General features: G+C 49.2%; 3 protein-coding genes across 5 annotated transcripts; 1 reads left to right on the top strand and 2 right to left on the bottom strand.

Annotated features, from left to right (window-relative positions):
- Window positions 1–236: 236 nt before the first annotated feature.
- Window positions 237–3866, bottom strand: LOC131271115 (V-type proton ATPase 116 kDa subunit a 1-like). Of its 3 annotated transcripts, none has more exons than XM_058272506.1 (7): window positions 3750–3866; window positions 3325–3666; window positions 3087–3293; window positions 2265–2347; window positions 744–2203; window positions 491–662; window positions 237–416 (listed from the first exon to the last, which is right to left on the bottom strand). In XM_058272506.1, the coding sequence occupies exons 1-7, from the start codon at window positions 3864–3866 to the stop codon at window positions 323–325; spliced, it is 2475 nt and encodes an 824-aa protein (XP_058128489.1). In that variant the 3' UTR covers window positions 237–322. The 3 variants fall into 3 exon arrangements, with proteins under 3 accessions (XP_058128489.1, XP_058128493.1, XP_058128500.1); XM_058272510.1 differs by having other exon boundaries at window positions 3087–3275; window positions 3328–3666; XM_058272517.1 differs by having other exon boundaries at window positions 3370–3666.
- A 1214-nt stretch (window positions 3867–5080) lies between these two features.
- Window positions 5081–6778, bottom strand: LOC131258442 (methylthioribose-1-phosphate isomerase). The gene is made up of 5 exons (XM_058259762.1): window positions 6564–6778; window positions 6267–6502; window positions 6063–6212; window positions 5948–6000; window positions 5081–5881 (listed from the first exon to the last, which is right to left on the bottom strand). The coding sequence occupies exons 1-5, from the start codon at window positions 6693–6695 to the stop codon at window positions 5397–5399; spliced, it is 1056 nt and encodes a 351-aa protein (XP_058115745.1). The 5' UTR covers window positions 6696–6778; the 3' UTR covers window positions 5081–5396.
- Window positions 6779–9173: 2395 nt separating this feature from the next.
- On the top strand, window positions 9174–17414 carry LOC131258486 (uncharacterized). The gene is made up of 9 exons (XM_058259812.1): window positions 9174–9248; window positions 9430–9820; window positions 10049–10238; window positions 11762–11822; window positions 13209–13338; window positions 13524–14203; window positions 14426–14722; window positions 14922–15112; window positions 15210–17414. Exons 1-9 carry the CDS (start codon window positions 9224–9226, stop codon window positions 17223–17225), a joined length of 3981 nt encoding a protein of 1326 aa, XP_058115795.1. The 5' UTR covers window positions 9174–9223; the 3' UTR covers window positions 17226–17414.
- The last annotated feature ends 204 nt before the right edge of the window (window positions 17415–17618 follow it).

The following is a 17618-nucleotide window of genomic DNA, read 5'->3' as shown; positions in this document are numbered from 1 at the left end:
GGCGCACCATGATTGCATATCCATTAGTCTACTTTCAGGCGTTTTGAATTTTTGGATCAAATTCGATCACGTGAACGAATGCGACCGTTGAACATATTAGGCTTATCGGCGGAAGGTTTTTACGCTCCATTCTGCCCTTTACTGTGACTGCTTCCAAGTGCCATTTAAACTTGAACTGCCTTGATAAGAATGGTTCTCGGTAAGTAAAAAGTAATTTCTGGATTTTAATTGCACTCTATTCCAATGTTTATTCTTCGATTGGGTATCATCTACATTGAATGGGTTTTTTTTTCGCATGTACGCGTACGTTTGATAGCTGATCCTAAGCTTCCTCTTCCTCTTCAAGAATGGCCTTGAAGGAGAACGGCTTGAAGCCATGTCCCAAACCTTCGTAGAACTTGCTCATGAACTCGACCCTGTTCGGGAGAAAAAGGAAAAATTACCCGTGAGAACCTAGTTTAGAATGATCAAACACAACTTTGGATCATACCAGTGCAAACGGAGGGTGTGCAAGAAAGCGGACAACCCTTCCATGCCGACCAGGATGCCGATGGTGAGCACGGACCAGGGCCAGAACACCAACCAGATCATGATGGCACCGACGTATGAGTCGTTTTGCAGACCGATGTGGAAAACCATCGTGTACAACACCTCGGACAGTTCTAGGAAGAAACATTGAAATTGTTAGAAAATTTACTGGTTGCAGTAAAACAGTTGGACTACACTTAATCAGTTTAACTTACGGGCATGAGCCAACGACAGAGCCCACAAACGTAGGTACGACGCGGTGTGCGAGATCGTACTCAGAATGTACTCGATCGTGTGGATCGCTTGGTAGATGAAGATCTCACTCATGGGCTCATCGTCGTGCCCGTGGCCACCGTGGGAGGACTGGGGCGCAGGTTCGGCTACGTGGTCACCAGCCTTTCCTTTACGTTTGTACATGATGAAGAAGGGTTTGGCTAGCAGCAGCCACGGGATACAGATGAGTCCCAGGACGATGAAGATCACCTGCAGCGTATCCTGTCCCTCGAACATGAACTCCTTACAGGTTTCCAGAGGTTCCTGACTCTTGAACAGCATCATGTTGATAAACATGATCAGTACGGAGGGGGCGCAACCTGGTTTCAGGTGGTCTTCCTCAGTGACAGCCGTGTAATTGATCCACTTGAAGAACATCATGAAGCACATGTAGGCGAACAGCAGCACCAGGAACAACATTTGCGGAATAAACTCCAGTAGAATGTTCTCACGGCGGCGGAAGTGATTATGGTTGACCAGACTCATGCACACACCGAAGATCATGTGCACCACACCGAAGATGATCGACAGCTTCATCTTGAAGGAGTTGAGGAAAATAATCTTGTTCGTGGCCAACATCCACAGCGGATCCAGTCCATACCAGTAAACTGTCTCCGAGTAGTCCTCGGATGGGTTTAACTGCAATTCCTTGTTCTCCATAATGGTAGACGTGTTGTAGTTAATGCTCCAACCCGATCCGAAGATGTTCATCGTTTTGGAGAACACATCGTTGTAGACAAACCCGGTGTAAATGGAGAAGCATCCCATCAGCAGGATGATGTAACGACCACCGAAAAACAGTTGCCAGATTTCTTCCTTGTTCTTGTCAAGGGTCTTCTCCCAAAGCACCATCCAGAGACCGAGGATAAGTAGAATAAATCCGTGACCAAGATCGCCAAACATGATGGCAAACAGGAACGGGAACGTGATGATCGTGTACAGTGCAGGATTAGCCTCACGGTACGACGCAATACCGTACGCCTCGATCAGGTTCTGGAAGCCGCGCGTAAATTTGTTCGTCTTGTTATACGTCGGGGGCACTTCATTGGTTTCGATGATGTTCAGGAACGATGGAACGGCACTGCCGACAGCCGCCGAACCGTTGACGAGTGCAGTCTTCACATCCTGCAGACTGGTCGTCGGTACCCAGGCTTCACCGAAGAGACACTTCTTCGACACGTCCACATTGAACATGTTCAGCGTGTGATAGATGGCCTTCACCTTCTTCACGATAATTTCCCAGGTGGGCACCTCCTTCGCGACGTTCAGCAGAACACGCTGACGCTGATCCGACGTCTGGCCGAGCACCATCTTCAAGTCTTCGATGCGCGTACGGACACCACGGAGCATCTCCTCCCGTTCGTTCGACTCGTTCGGACACGGGTACAGCGAGGCATGGTATCTATGTGCAGGAAGGATAAATTAATAACTCACAAACCTTCCCGTCATTTTGGTGATCATACCCCGTGCACACTTTCTTAACGCGTGACTTCAGCTGTTCACCCTGGAAGAAGGCAACAAACACCAGCTTGTGGACGGAATCGCCCTGCAGAAGGAAAAGATAAAAGCAGTCAGTAAACAGATGTTAAGGCTCTGCAAACACAGATATGATGCGTGTGTGGAGGAAGAATGTCTTTGATGTTGATGCTTTCCATTTTTGTTATATCTGTAATTTGTAATAAGTGGGTTATTTTTTGTCTGAAGTAAATTTACGGTGACATAATTTGCCCGGCGTTGAATGCAGCCAGAATTTTTCTTATCAACGCGTACGTGTTTTGAATTTTAAAGAGATGTCCAGGTTGCGTAATCCGTTAGTTAAAAGATTAAAACAACAGCTATAATATAATAGAGTATCAGAAAAAAAACAACCAGTAATTGCCTATTTAAAAAAAGGAAAATATATCAAAACTTTAAGAATAGAAGACGGAATAAAATATTTGCGATATGGCTGCTCTTCCGGAATTGTGAGTGAATACCACCATGACCTTCCATACTCTCTTATAAAATGGTAGAAAATAACATAACTAAGAGAAAAGTAAAAGTTCACTTGCATGGTAGGTAAAACAAATCTACCTACGCCATCGCACCTCGTGACCTTATCGGTAACAACTGTACAACCAATCCAACCATGTGACCAATGATGCTCGGTGCCATTCAACGCTGTCGTCGTCTCGTTACGGGCTTGTGCAACGGGTTGACGTATGGCTCGAGATAAAAACAATTGCTTGTTCCCTATCGCCTTGCGAAGCACTGTCGTGTGACCACCCGCCTGACGTCCAACTTACCGTTTTGGGATCAACCAGCGTCTCCTCCAGGGTTGCCTGGCGCAGGAAAATGTTACCACGTGACACGCGCCACAGCATACGCTCGAAGCCGATGACACGCTCGCGGGAAATCACTCCGGCTACAAAACCGAGTGGTTTGCCCTCGTTGGCAGCTTCACCACCAGTCGCCTCGAGGTTCTGCACGTTCGACTTATCCGAGAAGAAAACCTATAGGCGAAGCCGAAAGAAAACGATACACTACCGACTCACGAGGATTAGACATTAGGGGATAAGTGATGCGTACTTGAGTTTTCTCCAGCACATTCTTCAGCTCGGTCAGTTCCATGAAGTTTTGCAACAGTGCATGGTTGTTCTCCGAAAGCTCCACGATTTCATTCTCGGTCTTCTCGAGCTGCGCCTCGAGGTCGATGATTTCGCGTGAGTTTGGCGTCCTCGGGATCTCCTCCGGCATATCGGGAATCGGGACCGAACCGTCCTTTGCGATCTCGCGCCGGATGTAGCCGATCTTGCGCTCCATCTCCTCGCAACGTCGAATCTCGCTGGTGTACTTCCGCTGGAACATGTTAATGTCCGCGTTCAGCTGGAAAGAAGACAAATATCGAGCATCGGGGTGATTGAAGGGATGGGCTTTTTGGTCTCCTAACTTCTTTTTGAGATACTTACGTCACGGAACTGCGCGACGCCTAGCTCGCCCAGCTCGGCCACCGATTGGTAGGCAGCTTCTGGTTGGATGAGCAGCTGCACCATGCTCATCTCCTCACTGCGAAACATCGCACCCATGGCTGCGGCAGGAACACGAGGAAGGAATCCTTCCTGCTACGTGAAACGAAACACTTGGCTCACCGGTCACGATCCGACGGGTGTCGGTGAAAGGTTGGATGTTCTACGAGCAGGAGACTTCTGCGACTGCACCGTGCCACTGTCGGACGGCTTATGCGGTACGTGCCGCCAACGTTCTCCCAATTGCCGTATTGTGATAGCGATATCTTCACTACTACACAGCTTGGACATCCAAGCCGTCTACAGTAGATGATAAGAGCGTCACGTGAGGTGAGGAACCATCACAAGGGACTCGAAGTCATGGAAGGCTTACATTACGACCCAACAATTAATGTTTCTACTATTTTGGTAAGGAATGCTACGTAGGTCGATGTTCACAAACGAATGTTCAATTTGAAGGACTGATTGTACAACTTTCTTGTAGTTTTCTGGAATCACGTGTTTGTTCTAGATCATCTTGATCTATTTTATGACCGGAATAAAATTGGCTTCATGTAGTGTAAATAATGAGAAAAAATGTAATGCTCAGATTAAATGAAAAAGAAAAACCTTATGTCGCGAACAAACCGGAAACAATAAACCTCTGACAAGACCTTCCATCTGACGTTCATTTTATCATTTTGCGAAGAAAATTATTCTATTCTTCTCCATAAATCTCTCACGCTGATTGGGTTCATCGTAGCGCTAATCCTCGGGTCGCGACTAACGCAGGCAAAGCCTGAGGCTTAGGGTAGATTGATCATTGAGGGGCTTTCGCTGGAATACTTGAGGCGACGATGGCTGGTACGATAACACCGAGCTGATAAGACTGTCCATCTCGCCCAACCAACACCCGTGTGACGCGCAACCCCTTGGGACAGTGACTATGGCAATGTAAGGTAGGCCATGCGTTTATCTCCAGCTGTTAACCGTTGCCCACAGAAGCCACCAACAGTCACGATTACAATGGAAAAATAACCCTCGATGCTTTCCTGTATAAATACTTCATACGTCGTCGGAGGCGTTATGTGATGTAGCAAACCTAGGGGAACACCTCGTTTGTTAATTAGCGTGTAGATAATGTCGGTCGTCGAAACGTTCTCTTGAAAGGTGCGATTGCAAGATTGAGTACGTGCATGTGAAAAAAACAGAGAACATGATATGGTCATTAGTGGAAAGCAATTAACAATTCATTACAAAATGCTTCGCCTCTTCACTTGAAATCATTCCGACAATAGAAAACAATGTTTATTTTAATTTATCAACTTGTGCGTTTAAAAATATTTTTAATAAGTATTTCGTTTTACTTTTTTATAATGATTATCCAAAAATTATTAAAAAAAAAGTTGGATCGTTTGAACTTTCACTGTGCATTACGGAAAACTGAGGTAGAGTAAAGTGGGGTTAAACGAATGTCCATATAATATGAACTTGAAAAATCTACTATTTTTGTTTTGCATTGTTGTTTGTTTAGATTTTTATCATTCACATGGAATATTGTCCAGAGTTATTGCACATTTGTTTACCAATCTATTCAGGAAGGAAGGCACACTATTTCGGTCTAACCTTTTCTGCCAGCTCGCTTGGCTTAAACACACCGACCTCGGTGATGATTCCCGTTATTAATTCTGCCGGTGTAACATCGAATGCCGGATTCCAGCAGCCGATTCCCGGAGCAGCAATTCGTAGCTCCCCAATATGAGTGAGCTCCCGTTCGGGACGTTCTTCGATTTTTATATGCGAACCATCCGCTATGGCCACATCGATCGAGGTAAACGGTGCCGCCACATAGAACGGTACCTGATGATGCTTTGCCACCACGGCCATTTGGTAGGTACCGATTTTGTTCGCTGTATCTCCGTTCGCCGCCACACGGTCCGCTCCGACGATAATGGCATCAATTTTTCGACTGTTTAGAAGGGCCGCGACCATACTGTCGGTGATCAGCGTAGCCGGAAGTTTATCATGTACAAGTTCGTAAGCGGTTAATCTAGCGCCTTGGTTGTATGGTCGTGTTTCCGTACAGAAAACGTGATCTAAAACCAACGATCAGGTAAGAAATTATTTATAATGTAATTATAGAACAATTTTTATAAACGCACCTAAAAGATTCCTTTCGTTCACACTTCTTATAACACCTAGAGCTGTGCCATACCTTAAGATAGAGGGAATAAATTTGTTAATAAATTATTGGCAATTCTTTAAAACTAGCATTACCCTGCGGTTGCCAATGATCCGGTGTTGCAGTGCGTCATTAATTTGAGTGGACGATCGATTCCTTTGAGCAACGCATTAGCGCCATTTTCCCCAATTGCACGGTTATCATTGATATCCTTTTGCAGCATCTTTTCTATGGAATCAATGACACTGAAAGAATGCTTAATTAAAGACAAAAATTACCGGCATGAATCTACAGCTTACCTCTTCTTCATGCCTTCAACATTCATGTCCTGATTGGCCAGCAGACTAGCGATAAGGGATTTCAGCTCATCTGCTGCCAGCTTTAGATTAACCGCGGTTGGTCGCGATGTAACGAGATACTGCAGCTGCTCTTCTATTTCGTTCTTCAGCGCTGCCTTCGAGTCGTACTGTTTGTCGTAGATTTCAACCACAAACGATAAGCATCCCACAATGGCTATGGCAGGTGCTCCTCTGACCTGTAAGGAAAGGGGTGCATTAGTAGTGCGCAAAGTGGTTAACTTCGGGTTCCCAAATGACCTGCATTTTATGTATCGCATTCCAACCATCCTTTACTCCAGCGATCGGAATGTACTTTGATTCGGCGGGTAGTAACAGTTGATCGAGAATTTCCAGCCGACCGGCTTTGTACTTGATAGCTTCGAGAGTCATTTTCCGATTCGATGGTGTATCCCACGACGAATAAATTCAACTAAATTCTAGAATAAACTACCGAGGGCTAACAACGAGCTGTGATAACCGGCAAATTTTCTTATCTGTGTTTACATTTCCTAGCATCGTTTGACAGTTTGCTATAAAAGTCGGTGTTTTGGAAGTTCAACCACGGTCCGTACACACAAGGTCTAATCATCGAGTTTTGCTGTTTGTTCGTTTTGATCAAATTGAGGCTTCGGAAGCTCGGTGATGTATGGATAAATATAGGATCATGTGTGCAGAACAACCAGTTAAATTTTTCCTTAAACCATTAGCAACATACGCAAAAAGTGAAGGGATACAGTATTGGTTGCGGAAAGAAGAAAAAATCAGAGTACGCAGCCATTTCTCATCCAAACTTTCAAAGGCGGTTAACAGAAAAACGGACGTTGCTATGCTTTTTATGTTCCGCTATAGTGTAGGGCGAAGGAATTGCTAAGGCAACGATCGAGAAAAATTTCAAATAGGAAAATATTTAAATTCATTGTCGATAATTTTAATACGAAACATAAAAGAGAAATACCGGAAGCAGTAAAACATTTGGTCTAAAACAACTCGTCGCTGTGATTTTAGTTCTCTATTATGCTCCGAGCGACCGCACTTCTACAAAACCATATGCGACGCATAAGCATAAATGCACGAACGCTTCCTCCTACCTTTCACCCATGCTCTTCCACCCGGAACCGAGTGTTTTGTTTTGAATGGCAACTCCTCCGTTTCATCCGGGATGCGCAACATGTGCGGCGGCCTTTCCTCCAGTGACTTATGCGTTCGCATACACGCTCGCGTTGACGAGTGTATGTGCGCTTCCGTAAGTGTGCACCAACGACGCTGCAAGCGCGGGCTGTTCGAGGAACGACGGGGCTGTTCCCTGCTTCTCGTCCCGTTCGTACCGCGCCGACAACATACCCCTTGGGGTGGCACGATGCGTGCGCATGTGTTCCACGGAACGCGATGCGCATGTCAATCGCAAAACACATATCGCACCACAACCGCCGAGCCAGAACGGGACGGCGAGCGACTAGGATGAATGAACGGTTTCGTTAAAAACCCACATTGAGCCAATGTGTTCGGTGTACAAAACTGTTCCCTATTCTTCAAAGCAACAGCATACGCGATCGTTTTGGGACGCGGGTTTGAGTGAGCGAAAAGGAAATACCAGCCGCCGCCGCCGCCGCTGCCGGCACGATGTAAACATTAAAGGGCGAGTACGGACGGTGGGCAGGGTGCCGTGGGGAAGAGAAGAATCAAGGATAGCCCTCGGGCGTAAGCTTGTGTCTGTGGCCCTCCGTATGTGGGTATTTGTACACGGGTATGTGAGAAGAAATGTCTCTTTTTTAACATGCGGGATGCGAGACGACGTTTAGTTTAGATTAGATAATTCGATCAGATGCTCGCCTCTGCGCTGGTTGTCCTCGGCGGGTTCCGTTCGTTTTTCTTTTTTTAAATTTTTCATTCTGTTCAAATTTGTATCGCCTCCTACGTCGCCTCCTCCTCATCGCCCTCTTCCCACTGCGGTGATCGTCGTGGTCGCTGTCGTTGCCGCGTTGTGGGCGCACAGTCGAGAGGAGACAGACCATCGGGAACGTCGTCGCGGTTTCGCGGAGACTGTGTGTAGTGCGTTTGTTTGAAAAATTGCCCCCCGTGTTTGGTGTACCCCAACCTGCATCCAGAACATCCAGAAACCCCCAGGAGCGAGAGAGAAAGCGAGAAAAAGAGAGGGTTAAGAAAACCCTTAAGTGAAAGAAGGTTGCGTGGGAGGATACCCACGATCGTGCGTCCTAAAATGAAACAATAATTTGTTGCCAATTTCTGTGTTGTTTGTTCATTGCTACGTGATTGTTGTTGGTTGTTAGTTTGATCGTCGTGTGTCAAAATTTCGACGCTTCCCCTTGGCGTCCTGTACGCTCATCGCAGGCGAACGACCTTCCGTTGATTTCGTCGATCGCGGGGTGTGTGGAAGTTAAAAAAAAGAATGGGTCGACCGGGAGAAACACGCAAATAAACAAGCGGCCATCGGGCGAGCAAACGCGATTGCGCGTCCACTCCATGCGTTTGTAAAAGTGCATCGCGTTCAAATCGATCGGCACAGATCAATAGAGAGATGCGGCGGTTCCGGAACCTTCCGTTTCTGCGCTTCCGTTCGCCGGCGTAATGTCTGCTATGGTGTGAGCGTACGTGTGTGTGTGTATAGTGTAGGGAGCAGTCGGTGCCATTGTGAAGGGAAAAGGCGCAACTGTGTCCTCGAGTGCATACGTGATCTTCGTGATAGATTCGTGCGGCGGTTGTTCGGAGTCGTTGTGCATTTGTTCCGAGGCCAGCTTGAATGGCAAACGGGAGATGCATCCGGCCGAAGAAAGTGCATCGGTGCAGTAAGTGCAATAACGACTAGTTGAATTCGATCGAGTGTAATTCGTATAAAGAAAGAAAAAGAGAATTAAATTCGAAAATCCAGCGAAAAAGATAAAACAAAAACTTGAGCAAGAATGGAACCAATTCCGCTGTGTTCGGGTAAGTTTTAAAACTGGTCGTCCGTTCGTATCTCCATTTGTATATTCATCTTATCCACATGGATGCGTCTGAGTTCATCTCTCTTGGTCGTCGTCGTTGTCGTCGACATGATTGTATGATTATTATCATCAAGCCCGATTTTTCAATTTATCCACCCGTGTGCCACCCCGCCCTCTTCTAGATAATCCGAACTACTTTAACGATGATTGTGCGGCCGTTGGAGGAACCGTGGCGGGAGGTGCGGTTGGTGGTGGCCAGGCGACGGAACAGAAGAAGCACCGGTTCTACCATCTGAAGCGTCTGGTGACCTACTCGAAGCTGAAGCGCTCGGCCACGATCGACGGCACGGTGGAGTACGTGGGCTCTCCTCCGCCGACGCGTCCCGCTTCCGCCTGTTCCATCTTTCGCTACCGAAGTCATAGCGCATCTTGCAGTGGACCGACCGCTGGCGGTAGTCTATCGCCGGAAGGGACCAAGGAGGGCCGAAAGCTGGAGGACAAACTGGCTGGAACCAGCCTGTCGTCGCCTTCGACGTTGCCAGCTTCGTTTTCTTTGGCCAACGCACCGTTTGTGTAAGTATTCAATCTTTGGCAAATCCGGAATGCCTGAGGAGAGGTGTTCCATACGGGATGGGGTGGGAGTCCAAAAATATAAGCTCCATTTCAGTAGAATTCCTCTATCCCGATCCCAGACCAGACGCAAGCTGAAATGAATCATTTTGTTCTGGCCATCCGCTTCACTGTTGCTCTAATTCCGGAACATCCGTTTTGTAAACATTTCCCTTGCAGTAACGCGCGAAGCAATGGCCGCTCCCCGGGCACGACGATGACGGAACGGCGGAGGCATTCCTTCGGGACGTCCACACATCAACGCCACCAACAACATCAGCATCAGCAGCAAAAGCAGCATCATCCCTCGTTGCAACACAACTCCGGCGAACACAATGGCGTCCGTGGTGTGCTGATGAAAAATGAAACTTCCATCGATGAGGTAAGTGTACGCCGCTTTCCACCGCCGCGTTGCCATCTCGTTCAATTTGTTTATTAATTACCAGGGAGGATAAAATTACAGAAAACTACATTCCCACCAAGTATGAGCGAAGAAGTCGCTGCGCGCACGCGTCAAGCCATTCACGCTGCGTGTAGAAAGTGGGGAGCCGTGAATGGATATTCATTAGACCAAGGGGGGGTTAGAGAAGAGGCGGGCAGGCAAATATATATACAAAACAAGTACCCTTATCCTTCCTCGCGTTGTTTCCGCTTTTCTTCGGTGGGGAGTTTTTCACCTCCGGGGGTTACTTCCGGACGCTTGATCCAAATTAGGTCACCCGTTCTGAACCCAGACGTTTCTGGGTAGTTTGTTTTTCTAACGGAATTTAGGAATATTTTTGATTGATAACCCTACACTCTGTAACAGTGTAAACGCATACTTCAACTTTACTACCGGTTCATCAAACCAGTTTAGTCTAGTGTTCAACTTAGGTGTATTTTATCAAGACCCGCATGGCGTTTGCATAAAGCTGTGACTGGACCTTTACACGTTAATACGCACACCAACCAACATCACCATATTTGTCTTACTGCTCAAACACGTTGGTTTTGAACATATGCGACATGATCCAAAATGATTCGATGGATGTGTGGCTGGAAAACCTATCGCTTAAACCGAAATAAATAAAACTTTTTCTTCCTCTTATTCTTGGTTTGCGAGGAGTGCAAGTTAACCTGGTGATGTAGACCTCTAAGGGGTTAAGGACCGGCAACTAAGGCCATATGTCCTAGGAATGTTGCAACAAAAACAAATAAAGTTTGATCAAATTATTTAACTCGATCCGGTCCAATCCAAAACATAGGGGGTTTGACCTTTAATCTGATGGGCTAGCATTCCGTGATTTGACTTATGAGTTGAGTTATCTCTTGTTTAAATTAGTTGACTATGATAATCAAGTAGACAGCGAGATAGGTATAAGTCAGTTTTCGATCCTGTAATTTGCTAGAAGAACATTAAAAAGCCAACAGTATGCAAATATGCTGCGGTTCATTCAACAATATTGGAAGGCTATGTAGGAAGCGATAGTGGGTCAGGTGCAGGACTATTTGGCTGCGTAACCGAACCGTCGTGGTGAACGCTTCGTCGCACCGTGGGAGGACGGGCGGACAAAGGATGAGGACGACGGACCCAAACGATCCGAGCCAAAGGGAACTGTCCGGACCTTACATGGAACATATATTTAAAGAGCAAGATGCTAGGAACAAGTGTGGTGCGAGGTGTGATAACGTCCAGAATCTGCCTTTGAAATGCCGGAAATCCGGCGACCACTATCTTCCGGACACGCAGATCGCTAAATGACAACGGGTGCATGGAATATCTTGACAAACATAATATTGTTATTTCAATGTCTTGATTCATGATTTGTAAAATTAATGTGCTTTTATGTAATAAAATGTAGGGAAAGGAAAAAAACACGAATAACAATTTTCTCTTGTTTCTCTATTTCTATTTCTCTTTACCAGGTACCTAACTCTCCGGCCCCACGTGCCCCCTGCCCGCCGGCTGGCAGCGGATTCGATTCCGGTAAGTGTCCTCCTTCTAAATATGGGTGTTTTATGGGCCAGCGAACTTACGTCCGAAACACGGGTGTGCACCTTATTCGGTGTTACCATCCATCCATCCATTCATTTGTGGTGTGTGCTTAGAACAAATGCTTTCCATAGGTATTAGCTAAGCTGCTCCAACCATCGTTTCTGCACACAGCACCGGCAACGGCGCTGATGCCATAAAAGCCATCAACCATCAACGAACGATCGCGCGTCGGTTCGCTTCCTCCCGTGTTGTGTGCGTCTTCCGAACCGTACGGGCAGGAAAGGAAACGCAAAGAAAGCAAATGTGCTGCGCTGCTTATGCTGTGCGTTGGGGGAGGGCACGAGAACAAACATCCCCACGACGGTGTGCACGTGTGTGCGCACAATGCCAAACGCAAGCAGCGTTTCGGTGCACCGGGGCAAGAGGAACGAAAAATATGTTTCCATACGCGAACATACGCCCGGCAAGCATTCTGCCCTCCCGCGCCCCCTTTCACTAGATCCGGTGGATTATGGAGACGGATTTTTTGATGTCTATTTCCGCATACACTTGGGTAAGAACGCGCCTTCCCCGAGCTCACGGCGGAACGCATCGTTCGCGCTTCGCACTATCATTCTCTCGTTCGCGTTCCGAAACTCACTTTCCACTTCCCAAACCCCCGACCGCTGAGCTTTCGTTTCACTCTCACTCTTCACTCGTTCTCATTGAATCTTAATCTTTGTAGAAAGATGGACTTTCCTTCCTGTTGCTTCTTTGGATCTTCCGTGCGCTGGTGTTTGTGTTTAAGGGTGTTTGGATTTTTCTTTTTCGGCACAGACGGAAGCACCCTATCGCCGGACGGCCGGGAACAAGGGACACCACGAGCGGTCTGTTGGCCGCGCATTCAAATGGCCTCGACCCGCGGCGAGGCGGGGCGGGTACTTTTCTTTATTTTGATCACGTTCGCTTCCAACCGATCGCGACGAGTCGCGGGAGCCGTGCGTTGGGTGCAGAGGTTCTACACACCGAAGCGACCGGAAAATAAACACATTAAAAACAAGAAGCCGATGAGGGCGAAGCAGGGATGATCATCAGCGCGATTCAGCGTCAGTGTTCGTCCGGCACGGCGACAAGTGATCGACGATCGTCGGTTGGGGTTGGGCTCTCTCTCGCTGTGGGATTTTTATTCCTTCCGAGTTGCACTTCCAGCCGGAGCCGTTCGAGGGAAGGGGGAAGGTGGTCTCGGGACGTTAGACGGGCGTAGGCTCGTACAGTCGCACAGTTGGCAGTGCACGATCAGTGAGCCTCGTCCCCGTGCGGTGTGCTGTTGGTGTGCAGTGAATCCTTGTCCGGTTTTCGTCCAACAACTGACACTAATCTAACGCTTGTCGACCGCAGGATTCTTGGTAGCCGCAATGGACGTGCTGTTCGTGACGGCGCGCCACAGCGAGCACGGCATGCTGTGGGTGAACCATCTGAAGCTGTGCTTCGACAAGATCACCAAACAACGCGGCCGACTTCCGTTCAAGTAAGTGTATGCCAGCAAGCGAGGATGTGCAAGGCAAAAAGGTGACAGTGAGTTATCGCAAACCCCGGCGACTGAACCGGTCTCCGGACATGGTCCAGATGGCTTTCGCTGGTTTGCTTTTCATTCTGCGTTATTTTGATTGTGCTCTTCTGCTCCTTCTGTTCTTTTTTCCCTCCGTGCGATAGGTTTCTTCACATCAAGTTGGACGAAGATGCCAGCAACCAGCAACCGGCGCAAGTGATTCAGCAGTGTGAATCGACCAAACTGCAGATCGTGATCGTTTGCCCGGCATTCCTGGGCCTCTCGGCACCGCTCGTGCACGCGAAGCTATCTCCTCTCCTCACCCCAACGCGCGTTCTCGGCATGCTGCTCGATGTGTCCGAGTGTGCGGTCAGCGATTTCGCCAAGTGCGCCCTCCCAGGCTACAACCGCTGGAGGACGTGTGCGGTGCGCGAGAAGGACACCGCATTCGTCAGCGAACTGCTCGGGATCGCCACCGACATCTTGGGCAAGGCGTTACGTCAGCAGACGGTCCTACAGCGAACACCATCCGGTTCCGAGCCAAAAACACCCACTTCACCGACGGCGCACGGATTACCGGTGACAGTGACGGGAAACAGCAACACCACCACCCCCACCACCATCACCACCAACACAAACACTTCCAGCTCGCACCGTTCCCACGAATCGTTCGTCCTGTTTCCACGCAAGGTGAAAGTGGGCCAAAGCAAGATACTGGCGATCCTCAACGAACCGCTCACCAAGGAGGACTGGATAAAGATCAAGGTGGAGAAGGCGGATCGGACGATCGAGATTACGAACATCAAGCGCCGCAACCCGTACACCATACAGTTCAGCGTGCCAGGTAAGTGCCGGCGCACGACCCCCGGGGGTTTACCTGGGTACGGTTTCCGTTTTACACACCTCCGGAGGGACAACAAGGAGAAGGATAAGAGAGACGATCGATCATCTCGGGACCAAGCCCGGAAGTGCCATATGGATAGATGAACAATAACACCTCTCAATCAGTCCCTTTCTTTTAACCATTCTTCTTAACCTTTTGTCCTTTCTTCTACCTACCTCCTAGAAATTTGTATGGAGATCTCGATGATGGTAAAGATACGGCTGGAGAAGAACAGTGTCGATCTCGGATGCCGGCCGCTCAAGTGCGAGAGCCAGATGCGCGAGCTCGAGCAGATCCTGACGTCGAAGGACGCCCCGATGGAGCTAATCTGCCAGTCGGTCGGTCTGTCGACGAACGACCGGGATAAGCTCGACCTGTTGCTGCTGAAAGCGTTCCTGCGAAACGTTCCGCCAAACTACAACCTGTTGAACTACGGCACCGGCGGAGGCGATATCGGCCAGGGCTGCCATCGTGATATCTGTAGGTATCGAATGAGGGTTTTGGTGGGAAAATTGTCGTTTTGCTGAACAGATGTTCAAAAATGGTACCATTCTCACCGGTTTCCATGGATTGTTTTTTTTTAAATGGGACTTCTATGAAGTTCGATGAGTGTGGGAAAATCGTTTTCTTCAAAATCTAATATCGCTTCTAATCTTTTACGTTTTCCCCGACCGCGTAGATCCTGAAGAGTATCCGACGTTGCTGCACTTTGCGGCCAAATGGGGTCTGGAGAGGTTGTGTATGCAGCTGATCGAATCTCCCGGAGGTGAGACGACTTGTGAGATGCGTAACATTAGCGGTAGGACGCCGTCGGATATCGCGGAAACGGCCGGCCACTACAAGATCGCCAGTGCGCTGAAAAACTTCTCGGTAAGTTTCGGTTCCGCCTCAACACCACGCCGACCTGATAGCTCGTCGTTTAACTTCCATGTGGCACGTGTTTGTTTTTCCCCTTTTTCCGCTGTAGCAAATGAACGAGTTTACCACGATGTATCACTACTTCAAGGGAGTCAGTGGAGCGTGTCCGGATGGGCAGGTGATGATTCAACCGAAGCAATTCAACCAACACGCTAGCAAGGGTACGGAAAAGGGAACCGGCGGGACAGTGCCGGCCACCCTTGCCACGCCAACCGTTCGGGCTCAGAATAAAACCGACGCCGAGAAGATACTGTCGCACGTGCACGCACTCAAGCAGGCCGAGGGTTACATCGATATGAGCTCCACGAATGGATGCGCCGTGGATCAGGTGGACCACGTGGCCGGAAATGCCATCGCCAACATCAACTATCTGGTGGACGTGCCGCTTGAGCCGGCGCCACTGCCCGTGCCCGCCGACGAGAAGGACGTTTGTGGTGAGAACAAGCACAACTTCGATGTAGCACCGGATCGGGCCGAGTCGGTGAAGGACATGGCGCTCTGTAATGGATCGACGATCCCCGGGAAGTTCGATATCTTCAGCAACGAGTGTTCGGACGTGCTGGAGAGTTGCGGTGAGGTGCAGTCGGACAGCGAGTATCTGTTTACGCCCTCGAACGTACCGTACACGCCACCGACGGGCCATACTCCGCCACCGGAACCGGCGGAGCCGATGAGCGACTACATGATCCAGCCCTCTAACATCCCGGTGCATCCGTACTGCAACGTGGCGGTGGGTGCGGATGGAACCGATACGATCGATGGCAACTCTCCGGAGCACGAGTATGAACAGGCCGGACCTGGAACGCGGGAACCTTCGCACGTCCGGTTAAGCTTCCGCAAGGAGGAACCGGCGTCGGAAGACACGTACGGCACGACGACGGCCGGGTTACCAAGGCGTCGCGAGGGAACAACCTCCTCCGGGACGTCGGAGCGCGGGGAAAGCGCTAGCGGTCGGACGGTCGATGACGAGCTGCTGGAGATCATCTCCGACTTCAAAAACAACGTGTTCTCGATTCAAGAGGTCGAACAGCTGGTGACGCTGTGGAAGAACCGGAACGACGTGCAACAGAGCTTCCGGGAAAAACAGGACCAGCTCCAGCGGATGCGCGAGCACTACGAACAGATCCAGAAGGAGCTGAAGGATAAACTGAAGCGCCCGACACCGTTCGAGCGGATGAAGAGTTTCTTCTCGCGCACGAAAACACCACCCGGTTCGGGTCAGGCATCATCGTCGTCGAGGGGGACTTCGAAATCGAAGGGTGGACGCTCGGGTGGTGCCGAGGGAGGCGATGGAAGTGGCGGTAGCAGTGCTGACGTTTGTGATGATATCAAGTTCTCGATGGGCGCGTCTGGGACGTCTTCTTACGCGACCGTGCGACCACAAAGTCTTTCTCTCAGTATGAACAGTATGGCCAGCGATCAGTCCGAGGCGGAGAGGAGTATCGCGAGTGGTTGCAGACCATATGGGAATGTTGCCGGCTTGGGAGAAAGGACACACCCGCTAGAAAGCTGTGAGCGACGCCTTTCGCACAGTAAGTCCTGGCCGAAGGGGACACCGGAGAACGAAAACTATATGATTCCACCATCACCAAGGCCGGTTAGTGAAGAACTACACGTGATGCGTGTCGGAGGCTCACGTCACAGCGGTACTAGTGCGACCGGCAGTGGCCTACATCGGTGCAGCAACAGCAGCAATAGTAGCTACTCCAGTGCAGCCAGCAGTAATGGTCGCGAATCGTCCTCCTCGACGACGTCTTCCTCGTCCTCGTCTTCCGTTTCATCTTCATCGTACCACGTGACTTCCCCGCCATCAGCCGAATCCCACTACATAATGTATCCCTCGAACGTACCAGTATTCAGTGGCTTCGAGTACATGAATGTGCCCGCATCGCACGCCAAGGATTCCACGCCCGAAGAAGCGAGGGGCGGTGGATCGTCGACGGCAGTTGCGGGACGCCCCAAGCTCGGCCGAACGCCAAGCGATTCCGGTACGCCACATCTCATCACCTTCCAGTCGATTCTGGAATGCAACGAAAGCGCCGACAGTGTCGATAGCGTCACATAACTCCACAAAGGCGGAAGAAGGAAAGAAACGAAGTCGTACAACGTGAGAGCGCTACGAAAGTATTTACACCCGAAGGACGAATGGTTCGGTTAGGGAAAAACCACCTACGTTCTGCGGTCGGTCGTCCGCTCCATGAGATGCTGCGACGTGAAACTAGCAAAATGTAGATCATCCACTGTCTGTTGTTTTATCTCCAAAGGTTAATGAAATGATACCAATTTCTCTCTATACACATTGTTTATGGAAATATCAATAAAGGAAAATGTATCGAAGACTAAGGCTAATGGTGTTTTGGATGGTGGGAGAAGCGGGGGATTAGGTGGAGATGGGAGCTTATAAGCTCGACCATGCATGATGTCGTCTGTCGTTGCCGGAAGACTTTTGGTTTTTGCG

Source organism: Anopheles coustani, chromosome 3 (assembly GCF_943734705.1).
Source record: "Anopheles coustani chromosome 3, idAnoCousDA_361_x.2, whole genome shotgun sequence".
NCBI lineage: Eukaryota > Metazoa > Arthropoda > Insecta > Diptera > Culicidae > Anopheles > Anopheles coustani.
Note: the sequence above shows the minus strand (reverse complement) of the source record. Positions and strands in the feature narration are given on the sequence as shown.

Bases quoted from the DNA above. Each gene is read 5' to 3' on its own strand.
- LOC131258486 (XM_058259812.1), top strand. From the start codon at position 9,224: ATGGAACCAATTCCGCTGTGTTCGG. The intron at 11,823-13,208 runs GTAAGTGTCCTC...TGTCGACCGCAG, and splicing joins TGGCAGCGGATTCGATTCCG to GATTCTTGGTAGCCGCAATG. The intron at 15,113-15,209 runs GTAAGTTTCGGT...TTTCCGCTGTAG, and splicing joins GTGCGCTGAAAAACTTCTCG to CAAATGAACGAGTTTACCAC.
- LOC131258442 (XM_058259762.1), bottom strand. From the start codon at position 6,695: ATGACTCTCGAAGCTATCAAGTACAAAGCCGGTCGGCTGGAAATTCTC. The intron at 6,001-6,062 runs GTAATGCTAGTT...CTCTATCTTAAG, and splicing joins GGATCATTGGCAACCGCAGG to GTATGGCACAGCTCTAGGTG. The intron at 5,882-5,947 runs GTGCGTTTATAA...CGTTGGTTTTAG, and splicing joins GAACGAAAGGAATCTTTTAG to ATCACGTTTTCTGTACGGAA.
- LOC131271115 (XM_058272506.1), bottom strand. From the start codon at position 3,866: ATGGGTGCGATGTTTCGCAGTGAGGAGATGAGCATGGTGCAGCTGCTC. The intron at 2,348-3,086 runs GTAAGTTGGACG...TTCCTTCTGCAG, and splicing joins CGCTGGTTGATCCCAAAACG to GGCGATTCCGTCCACAAGCT. The intron at 2,204-2,264 runs GTATGATCACCA...TCCTGCACATAG, and splicing joins GTTAAGAAAGTGTGCACGGG to ATACCATGCCTCGCTGTACC.